Here is a 12,204-nt window from a genome sequence, read left to right as displayed (position 1 = left end):
GGGTTTCTCTGTGTAGCCCTGGCTGTCCTGGAACTCACTCTGTAGACCAGGCTGGCCTCGAACTCAGAAATCCGCCTGCCTCTGCTTCCCAAGTGCTGGGATTAAAGGCATGCGCCACCACCGCCTGGCTCAATTGCTTTTCTTACTGGATTTTATTACAGCAACAGAAAAAAATAGAACACCATGTGACGAATCAATCTAGTGCTTATTCTGCTCTGAAGTCTCATGATCTGAGCCTCCACTGCCCGCACTTCTCTCAGCATTCTTGTCTTCCAAAGTCCTACCTGAATGGCTTAAGCTTAAGCTCTTAGAACATTCTACCTTTTCTAGCCCTGAGATCCAAACTCTGATACTCCTCTCACAAATTTCAAATCTCTGGGTCAGCCTTAGAAAAAAAGGCAACAATCTGACTTCTGGGCTCCAATTTTCAGCATTAATTTCTTTTCTCAATGCTGTGCTCAAACACTTAAAAAGAAAGTAGAGAATGCAGTCAGTGAGCTGTGAGGCCAGGGCATCTACAGAGTAAGATGGCAAGAAGTTGTGGAAAACAAAGTAAATGTGCAACCATTTTTGAAAAACATCTTTACAGTATGATGATATTCTGGGTAGTATTACAAACATGGAAGAAATATGTCAGCCTGACTTACAACAAAATGTAGAAATCTAAGAACAGAAAATGATGACAATTAAAGACTTAGGAACCAGAAGGCAAATTCAGTTCAAGCAAAAACGCATCTGCTGTGGATGCTCACAGGGATGAGAATGAGACAACAAAAGAGGACTGTAAACTGGAGACTCTTCACAGCAATACACACTTTAATGAGGTTGGCACAAAGCAGATTTCATAAGAGAGATTAAAAAAAAAAAAAAAAACTTCCAAGTTCAAAATCTTAGTAGTGCTAAGTGATATTTCTTCTCAAACTATTAAAAATCAAGATTACTAAGAACCTAACATACAAATATACTGGGATACAATAGACTAAAATGGGTTTTATATTTTCAATAAAATGAAGCAGGAAATTTAAAAACATTAAGCTTAATGGGGGTGGGAGAAGCAGAAGGAAGGATTCAGGAAGTACTAAAGCTGTTTTATAGGACAGTGAGGGAATACCTGACTGAAAAGTTGATTTTTAGAGAGAAAAACCAAAGGAGATTGTGGTTCAGGAATATGTCAAAGAGAAAACAAATATAAAAGCCCAAGTTGGATGCATGCCTCCTGCCCTGTGTGTATCCTCACATGGCACTCAGAATGGAAGTAAGCAAGGCCCTCTGACCTCTAAAATCAATGTTTTAAATAAGCTTTTATTTTTTGTAGGCCCAAGAAATTACTTAGCTGATGATTTGTACTTGTTTCATTCATTTCAACTCTCTTTTAAAAAAAGGAAGGAAAGAAGGAAAGAAGGAAGAAAGGGAGGCAGAAGAAGAAAGTATTAAAGTATAGGTCACAAAAGAATAGTTTTTAATGTATTTCAGACTTTTAGCTAAAATGTTAAAAATCTGTAAGTAGACATACCCATAAAATGTAAAGTGAAATTCTGTTTCCATACCTTCCAATGGCAGCTTTGCCTTCATTTTTAACAGATTGATAAATCTTTCTCTCTTCTTCTGACAGAGTAATATGCTGAATAAATACTTTCCTTTCTGGCAACTCCAAAACAGGTTTCCCTTTAATTTTGCTTGTCTTTGTTCTTCTAAGCGTGATATTTTTTATTAAGGACTGTAAACGCCTAGTCAAAGTAAAACAAGTAACTATATAACTATTTTTAAATACACTGAGAAATAAGGAACAAAAACCAAGTTTGTTGATTTATAATCTTACTAAATTGAAAGTTTTTTTTTAAATCTTTTATTTAGGTTTTTATAGTCTCAAAAATAATCTGTAAATAAAAAACTATTACTAAAAGTAATGAAATTACACGTCAATATAATACCAATTATTCTACATTGTGTACTTACTTTTCCAAAGCTTTTCTGGTTGTGTTGTCAACATTGATACTTTTATTTCTCAAATGCCTTCTTATCAACTTACCAGTCCATATCCAATATCTGAATTCTTACTAAGCAGCTTATTAAGTTTAAGGTACTTTAAATAGAGTACAGATATGAGTAAAAGCTTATCTTCTGTACTCTATAATAATCCTCTTCTCATGAGTTAAAAAAAAATAAAATCCCATGGGGTTGCTATCACCTTTGGGGCCTTCAATCCAAGGCAAAGAGGACAGGGGATGGGGAAAGGAATCCTGAGGGGTGATTAGGAAGGAGGCAGCATTTGAGATGTGAATACATAAACTTTTAAAAGTCACATGTAATGTAATATGAAAAGTAAAGGTATAATATGAAAATCAAATAAGTTAATGAATAACTGGAAAGTAAATCATGCAAACTCAGAAGAGGAAAAAAGTGCCTTTCTTGGTTCTGTAATCATTCCACTTTTTTCCCTCAATTTCAATTTTTTTAAAAATGATGCTTATCAGTTATTATTGCCAATAATAATAAAATAAACAATTTTTAACATAGACTAAATAGGCAAAAATATTTCTTAGGAATCATGTGAGCAGTTTTGACAACTAAGAATAATGGCATACATTTAGAATCATTTCCAGTTTAACTCACAAACAGAAGCTCATTTTACTGTATCTAGCTATAACAGAAGTAAGAATTTCAATACATATACATTATACATCCTCACATGGAGAACGTACTCTGGTACTATTTTTTCCATCTCTATTATGTTTCTGTTTCTTTTTCCATGCTGATACTTTTATAATGATTGTATGGTCCACTATAGGGTCCCAAATCCTATTTAGAAAATCACTGCTCTAAAACTACAGCACTCAAGAATATGGCCAAATACCCATTAATGTTTTCAAACTTTTGTCACCGTATATCTGTGCCCACCAAAATCAACCATATGAAATGTTCATTAAAACTTTTGAGATCACTGTCCACTGTGTACTATATACCATATCAAATGTCTCTATAAAAGTTATATAAGTTATCAAAATATAGTGCATAGTGAATCATCAAAGGATATAGCTTTTCATATCACTGTGGAACCTGTTACTTTAGGGGTAACAGCTACACACAGTGACCATAAAGCTCTGCCTTTCCCTTTAATTTTGCTGAAATACAAAAAAGATGCACAAACAGAAAGCTTGGATCCCCAAACACAAGTCACTAGGTCTTCAGAGTCAGTGACCCAGAAGCTCTTATGCTTTGGAGACTAACGCTAGGTTCCATTAATTGTCACTACTGGATTATCTCATAAACTTACTTACCTAAGTCCTCCCTCATCTCCTGTAGTGACAGGACGCTGTATGATCCTATGCCACCACTCTCTATCAATAAATGGTTTAAGTTTTAAGAAGGACAGAAGAGACCATAAGTCCTTTAAAGAATTCTGGATAGGAGTACCTAAAACAAAACAAATATTTAAAACAGGAAACCATTGTAACTCTTAAAAATAGATTGGTTTTGTGGTGCTAGGGAATCACATCTATGCCTCACACATGCTAGGCAAGAACTCTATCACTGAGTTATGGTTCTGTAACCTGGTCCAATGAGACAAATGACAGCTGAAACTGGACACTACTAGGCCCATGCTAACTAAGGTTCTCATATACTTAACATGGCAAATGTTTGACATAAACATCTTTATGTTTGAGCCATCTTCAGTCTTGTTTCTTTTTCAGATAATTTGCTATTGGACAATATTGCAGGAGGCTGTGCTACAAATGTCATGGCCAGCAAAAAAGTCTGGGTGAGATAAGAATGAAATTCTGGTCAGCATGACATAGGAAGTGTTAGGTCAATGTTTCTAGAGTCCGGCACTAGCCAGTTTATTTTAGACATATTTAAATACAGTATAATTTTAGGGAAAAATTTTCTAGGTAACAGCCATCCTAATTCAATGTGCACAATAAACCTTAAGGCATGACTACACTGAAACTCTTTTGAAAAGTACATGTGACCGTAAAAATTGGCTCTATGGCTTTAAAGGGATAGGGTCTGGTGTGATCGCTGACAGAGACAACTCAGCAGGACATAAACTACATGTGACAATAGGGATGGAGTCCTACTCACTGAGAAACAAAGCTAAGGAAAAACACTCTGGGGATCTGGGTAAGGCCTGTCCCCACCAAGTCACTAACTACGTCCTCTCCCAGCCTTCTGTATTCATGTCCTCCGGAGAAGACAACTGCTGATTTACAATTCTGCTTTCTCCAACACTTATCAATGACCACTCATAGCCCCTACATCTTCCCATTTCTCAGTTTGTAAAGACAAAAGAGTGCCTGTATAAAGGTCATGATAGAATGTATGGCCTCTATGTTTAAGCAAGCAATAAGATGATTAAAAGAATAGCTAATAGAGGGCCAAGGAAATGGAAAAGCCATCATATCAATGATAGCCATTCAAAGATCACCTGAGAGATTTTGTATATCACTTTATGTAAATCATTAATTTGACCATTAATAGTATCAGAAAAGTCGGACACAGTAAAATAACACATGCCAGGAAATTGTTGCCAACCAAGATTATACTTGAACAGCAAATAGTCGATAACAGCTCTATTTTGCAAAACTGTGATCACCATTGGTATATAAAAATGGTACAGAATTTTGGATGTTGATTTTCTATCTGGCAACTTTGAATTTGAGTCCATTCAAATGCCAAGAGACCGCATAAAGACAGACACAGTAGCATGCATCAGTAATCTCAGGAATCTAACAAGATGAAAAATAATGACAGTGAAAACTATTAAGACATCAATGAAAGAAACTGACAACAACATAAAAAAAAAAAAAAGGCATCACTTGTTCATGGATCAGAAGAATCAGTACTGTGGGGAGGTGGAAAGAAGCTGGAAGGGGCTGGAGAAGGTGAAAGCATGACCAGAAATATTGTGAAAAAACAAAACAAAACAACAACCTTTTTCTCCAATGGGGGGGATAAAAACAAAAAGCATCACCTGGGCAGGCTGCTCTCGATGCCTGTCTAGGTCATGCACCCATCTGGCCTTGGGGAGAAACCATTCCAAGATATTACCAAGACATCTTAAGAAGGTTCTTATATTAGGTAATGGAATATAACTCATTAATGGCCTGTAAAATAATTTAGCAACAAATAGATAGGTAGTTCTAAGTCAAATAATTATTAAGGATTAGATAATCAGGTTATCTAATGGATAAGATTATCAGGATTAGATAATCAGGTTATATACAATGAAGGAATAAATACAAAAATATATGTTTCAATTTATAGGAAAAAGATAGCCATTTGTTTCTTAAAGAAATAGATACAATTAAAGACTCATGTCAAAGAGAAAAAAATACTGTAAAAACATCCTGTGGTGGTTTGTATATGCTTGGCCCAGAGAGTGGCACTATTTGGAGGTGTGGCCTTGTTGGAGTAGGTGTGTCACTGTGGGCATGGGCTTTAACACCCTCATCCTAACTGCCTGGGAGTCAGTCTTCTCCAGTGTGTCTTCTGGTGAAGATGTAGAACTCTCAGCTCCTCCTGCACCATGCCTGCCTTGATGATAATGGACTGAACCTCTGAACCTGTAAGCCAGTCTCAATTAAGTGTTGTCCTTATAAGAGTTTCCTTGGTCATGGTGTCTGTTCACAGCAGTAAAATTGTAAAACTGTAAGACATGTTCATACTGTGCAAAATGATCTACAAATCAAAATCAATCTTTATCAAGATGCCAACAGCATTCTTAAAGAACTAGAAAAATTATATTAAAATTCATATGGAATTATTTGGCTGACAAGATGGCTCAGGGTAAGGACCTTGCTGTGAAGCCTAAAGACCAAACTCAGATTACACATAGTAGGAAAAGTACAACTGTAAGTTGTCCTCTTACATCCACATATATACTATGTGGCACATGTGTATACTTTCTCACACACACACACACACACACACACACACACACATACACACACGTGTTAATTTCTGAAATTGGCCACTTAGAAATCAAAAGAGGAATGGTGGTCGCTGAAGACTGAAGAGTAGTGGAGGAAGAAAGAGGGGTAAGACTGTTCAACTGTTACTAAGGTACAGCACGGCAGGAAAGGTAAGTTCTGTTGTTTTTACTGCACAGTAAGGTGACCAAAGAAAAACAATGTACTATCTAATTTTAGAAGCTAGAAGAAAACATTTTGAATGCTTTTGCTACAAAATAAATGAGGAAACAGATACAATTACCCTAATTTGAGAATGATACAATGAGCTTCCATAGCACAATAAAGTCCATTAATATGTATAATGTTTAGACACTAACTTAAAAACTAACGAAAAAAAAATGATAGCTGGGAGTTAGTTCAGTACTTAATGTGCTTGCCAAAATGAGGGACTGAAGTTGGATACACAAAACCCACATAAATTCTGAGTATGGCAGCCTGACTGTAACCCCAGTGCTTGGAAGGTAGAAGCCAGATGGATAGCTAACCTAGCAAGACTGTGAACTCTGGGTTCAGCTAAGAGATCCCACCTCAGTGAAAAGGTAAAGAAGGATCCAAAAAGATGCCTGATACTGATATCAAGTTCCTACGTGAATGCACACACATTTGGATGAGCACCTGCACACACACTCACACACACATACCCACATACACGTGAGCAGACACATTTAAAATAAGAAAAAATAAAGTTGAATGCTATAATTACCTGTCAATACCCATCTTCTTTCTGCCTCTAACTCAAGTACAGCTTTTGTCTGCTGAGCATTTGGATTTCGAATGGCATGGCCTTCATCCAGGATCACCCTTAACCACTTGATGCTATGTAATGGACTATCATCTTTAGTCTGCAATAGAGATTTCATGTGACTTCACAAAGCACAGTAAAATAACACAATACATAAGTGTTTGTTACATAATAATAGTTTTGATTGTTATTACCAACTCTTACAAGGTTCCTGGCTCTGTTACATACTCCAAAGATTAAATTAGTGAATACTTACAAGCCTTTAATATTACTTCTATTTTAGAGCTAAATACACAAAATACTAAACATGATACACAAAGTGCCACTAAGGAGCACTAGCTGCTTCTCCAAGCTAAGAAGTTGACTAAGTCATACATAATACAGTGAACCATTTTGTATCAGATTGAAACTTGACAGAAAAGCCATCCCTTATAAAGAAATTTTCAATGTAACAACTTTGCTTTCTTTTACACAAATAGTAGCATTCTTTCTAGAACATTGAGATTTTAACTATAGTATTTCCAAAATAACTTGAATTCTTAAGGAAAATAACAGGCTCATGAAAGAACTGAAAACTTAATTAATAACTACTATAAGCAAAAAGTTTATTTTCAAGCTGTAACACTAATCAAGTCATTAAAAAAAAATTTCCAGAACACCAAGAAGAAATTTGTGTACAGACTGTGATGACCCCTAGAGAAAATCCAAATTTAAATTTTTAATCAAAAATGTTCTAAATGAAAACTGTTTCCAAATTATTATCTCAAGAAGGTACAAAGCTCTTCTTTGCAACATGCTATTTTATATTCTTAAGTATTTTCAAAGTCAGATAGTAAACAGATTAATTTTAGAGTAACTTAGAAACATGAAAAACAGCAATTAAATTCAACCTTAAACAATCTCTCGGTAGTGCTGGAGAATAATTAAGTGGTTAGAAGAGCTTATTGCTCTTGCAAAAGATTGAAATTCTGTTTCCAGTACCCACCCCATGTGACACAAATACCTGTAATTCCAACTATAGGGACTTCCAAAGGCACTAGCACTCACCACACAGACAAACAGACAGGCAGACAATTGAAAAATAATAAATATTTTAAAGGTTTAGGTATATGCATACTTACTCCATAATCATGAGTTAAAACACTGTAAGTAGTCAAAATAATATCCTGTTTTGAAAGCCAGGCTGAATCTCTAATACGATCAGGACCATAATAAACATAAAAATTCAAGTGCACTTCTGATTTTACATGTTGTCCAAACTGGTCCTAAAAGAAAATAACAAATATTTTAATAGGAAGCAGATGAGTATCAAGTCTATCATCTTCACTTTACTAAAACTAAAGTGTAATAACTATATTAATAATTATCGACTTGTGTCACATCATAAAACTAAGAAACATACAAAGCACATTATATATATTTTGCGTATCCTACCAATAAGCAGCCATTTCTTGTTTTTTCTATTGAGTTACCACTGTGAGGCTCAAACCCATCATCCCCATTGTCCGTATACAGTCTCAAACTCATGTTTGTTGGGAGAACGAAGTACTGCTTACCATGAGCCTATGTATCAACAGTTCTGAACTAATGGATCTTGACCCCTTTGGGGACTGAAGGACCCTTTCAGAGGGGTTGCCCAAGACCATTGAGAAGCATAGATATTTACATTATATTCATAACAGTAGCAAAATTACAGTTATAATGTGGTAACAAAAATAACTTTATGGTTGGGGTCACTACAACATAGGTACTGTTGTGGTCACAGCATTAGGAAGCTGAGAACCAGTGCTCTATGTGCTCAAATGCCCACTATGCCTTTACATTTTTGCATAATTTTATTTGCCAAGGTTTCCTTTTCTAAGTTTATATTACTCAAAGTTTTAAAATATAAAACTATACTAAAATACTGATTATCCATTTTTATATTTATCTAAACATTTATTCATCATTTATTTATTTTTTATTTCTTATTTTATTTTTTATTTACGGTGCTGGCCACACTGGGCAAGCAGTCTACTAAAGATTTATGGCCCTTGATAGAGGGAAAAAAAAGATAATATGAAGAAGAAATGCATTAAATCAATGCCTAAAAACAGTCAAAAAAATAAAGAAAAAAAAAAGATGAATATACAGTCAACAAGAGGACAGTGGGAATAACAAGTTACTAGGTATCTCTCCCAGTGCAATTCTGACAGCTGAAAACAGAAGCCAATTTGGGGAGTAAGAGCATAAGGAAGAAATTGTCATCCAAGGGCGACACCAGGGAAGGAATACAGAAGAGCAACAATGTCAGTGTGAAACATAATTAAAGGAAGTATTTAAATTGAGCACCTGAATATTTTTCACGAAGAAAACCAGTGGGATCAGACTGAATAACTAAGAGAAAGGGGAAAATAGAAAAAGGAAGTGGGGAAAATGAAATAAGACATAAAAATTAAGGCAATAGTTTTACGAAGAGCAGGATTTCCTCTTCCTGAGATAGGGTAAATCAGGAGGGGACAGCTATCCTTGAAGGCAGCAAGAATGAAAGGTCATATCCAATGGTCTTTATGTGTAATGCTTCCAAAATAATATTTCATTATAAAACAAAGCTTGAGGTCCAAATTAGAAGGGACATAAAAGTAGGCTGTTCCTTACACACAACATACAAAAGAGATCCCATCCCAATGCGATGTTCTTCAAAAAGAAAAACAATTTGCAGGGGCTGGGGGGCAGGGAATACTTTTCTAGTTGGTTACCTTAAAACAAGAACTACAAGGTCAAAGGTTGGTGACCACATTCAAGCTCTCTCTCTTGGCCGGATGGCCCTAGTCACGTAAGTTAGCCTCTCTGTTTCAACTTGGTCACCTAGCAACTGAGAATGGTGAGGATTAAGTGAGAAAAATCTATGAGAAGAACTGAAGGACAAGCCAAGCAAGCACGTGTGATGTTACAGACTGTTATAGAAGTTACTATAGTGGAATTCTCATAATTCCAAAACTCAGTAGAACAGGAGTGTTAAATTAGAAATGTGGTCCTCTTGGAGGGAACAAAAGTGGCAGAAGCAGAAGTACAAATCAAACCCTATATTAGCAATTACGTTAATCGGATAAGCCTTCAAAAAAAGTACTTACTTCAACAAATGTAATTCACTTACCATATATGAAAATGAACGCCACATATATGTATAACATGTTCTCACAGACAAACATGTTAACATCCCACTTTAAGCTGAAAGGCTTTAGACTTACAATCCAGTTGCTCAGCACAGAGAGTGGACAGATGATCAGCGTTGTCCTTGTCCTCTCTCCAGTGTCACATGCCTTTGAGCCCTCTGTCATAGACGTGCCTAAAGGAACAAGATGTTGACAGACTTGTTCGTAGACCTGCTTTTGTAAAATTCTGAAATATACATCTCAAAAAGGTCTCAGCAATCATCATATATACAGAAAAAAATCCAGAAAAATTAAAAACAAAGCTGAAGGTGGTAGTGGAGGGTATGTGGAAGTGCTGGTATTTGCCTTTAATCCCAGCACACAAGAAGCAGAGGCAGGCTGATTTTTGTGAGTTCAAGACCATCCTGGCCTACAGACTTGAGTTCCAAGATAGCCAGGGCTACTTTACTCAACTATAAACTCTCATGCTCTTCCTTACCAAGCTGTGTGTTTGCCTTAGCTTCCTGCCCTACCTGCAGGTTTCTGTCAACATGGCTAAGAGCAGAAGGAAGAAAGTATAACATAGCCTAAGTGCTCTCCTATCCTGTGTTGAAATTCCTGTGCCAAACAACTAGTCGACCAATACTTTTTAATTCAGGACCACTCAAATGATCAAGATGTACTCAGAATTAAGCAGATTCTTTGCCAGATTAAAACGTAATAGGCCACAAGCCCAAGGAAGTTTCCAGAAACCTGATAAGCTAAGTCCCTACTCTCCACATTTCTTTCAGCATTCTGATCTTCCAAATTCCCACCAGAACAGCCCAACAGTCTCTTGTCTATGGGGCATCTACAGCCTACAGCTCCAAAACCTTTCACATTCTTCCTGCAAACCAATGCTAACTGCTACAAAGCACTGTTAAGCTCATCACAGCAACAGTGCCATTGCTCAATACCAATTTTCTGTTAGTCTTTGTGTCAAAATACCTGACAAGAGCAAGTTTAAAAAGTAAAGCCAAGGAATGACTTTGGCTCACAAACTGAGAACACACAGCCTGTAGTGGATGGAAAAATCACAGCACCGAGAGCATGAAGCTGCTGGTCACACATCATCCACATCATGAAGTACGCAGAAATTCATGGTGGTGCCCAGCTAACTTCTTCCCAAGTGCAGGACAGTCCACGGAATGGGACTGCCTATATTCAAGGTGGATTTTCCCTCTCTAATTAAATATCTTTGGATTTATTTTTTAATTATCTGTGTGCATATGACATGTCTGTGTGAGTGCCTACAGAGCTTAGAAGTGGTTGGATCCCCTGGGGTTGGGATTACGAGCATGTGAGCTATCCAAGTTAGCTGTGGGGAAATGAATCTGGAGCCTCTAGGAGAGTAGTGTGTGCTCTTAACCCCTAAGCCATCCAGTTCCAAAATATATCTTTTTTTTTTTTTTTTTTTCAGTTTTTCGAGACAGGGTTACTGTTGGCCCTGGCTGTCCTGGAATTCACTTTGTAGACAAGGCTGGCCTCAAACTCAGAAATCCGCCTGCCTCTGCCTCCCAAGTGCTGGGATTAAAGGTGCCACTACTGCCCGGCAAAATATATCATTTTTAAATAGGCTATATTCAATTCTACTTTTATGCATACTGTACTGCTTTATTGTCTTTGTATCATTTAACATCTAAAGTCTTTTACTTATTCATTGCATCCCATCTGACTGTTCAATAAGCCATGGAAATAAGATCTTGTGCTATAAATGGAGACCGTGGCACGGAAATACAATTCTTTCAGACATCCATCCTTAATTCAATCTCTTTCCATCATACTCATAAGAAATACTATGACATTGTTAAGAAAAGAAAATCTTAATATCACTAAAACTGTATCTTTATTTAAATTTATCCAAGTCAAGCTTTGAATCAATCATAAATGACGTTGTTGGTTTATAAGAATAAACACCTCTTGGATTCGAGAAAGCACACTTTCCATCATACCTTGACCCTTTCTAGAACAAATACAGTGTGAAAGGAATGGAGAAAACTACACCACCTTTCTTCCTTTTCAGTATTTTCTAAATTTTTCATAGTATATTTGATATTGTTATTTAAACTCTTTTCAGTAGATCTTTGCTCCGGTGCACTGCCTGGGAGAGAGAGGATTGGAGAGGCATCACAGCTTCTGGGAAGGATCCCGTTTCTGGTTCCAGTCATCCGGCAGCCACATTCATTAAAGAAACATTAGTGAAGCTCAAAGCACACATTGCACCGCACACAATAATAGTGGGAGATTTCAACACCCCACTCTCACCAATGGACAGATCCTGGAAAGAGAAACTAAACAGAGACACATGGACACTAAC

General features: G+C 36.5%; 1 protein-coding gene across 1 annotated transcript in view; it reads right to left on the bottom strand.

Moving 5' to 3' along the window:
* Hltf (helicase like transcription factor) overlaps positions 1-12,204 on the bottom strand; it is a 57,014-nt gene that overhangs the window by 18,454 nt on the left and 26,356 nt on the right. The window contains exons 14-18 of the mRNA XM_021195653.1: positions 9,945-10,042; positions 7,836-7,979; positions 6,676-6,814; positions 3,279-3,414; positions 1,548-1,727 (exon numbers count right to left, since the gene is read on the bottom strand). Of these exons, the coding sequence (XP_021051312.1) occupies positions 1,548-1,727; positions 3,279-3,414; positions 6,676-6,814; positions 7,836-7,979; positions 9,945-10,042 (697 nt within the window). The remainder of the gene's footprint in view (positions 1-1,547; positions 1,728-3,278; positions 3,415-6,675; positions 6,815-7,835; positions 7,980-9,944; positions 10,043-12,204) is intronic.

Source organism: Mus pahari, chromosome 4 (genome assembly GCF_900095145.1).
Source record: "Mus pahari chromosome 4, PAHARI_EIJ_v1.1, whole genome shotgun sequence".
NCBI classification, from domain to species: Eukaryota; Metazoa; Chordata; class Mammalia; order Rodentia; family Muridae; genus Mus; species Mus pahari.
The sequence above is the reverse complement of the archived record's forward strand: the minus strand, read 5'-3'. Positions and strand labels throughout refer to the sequence as shown.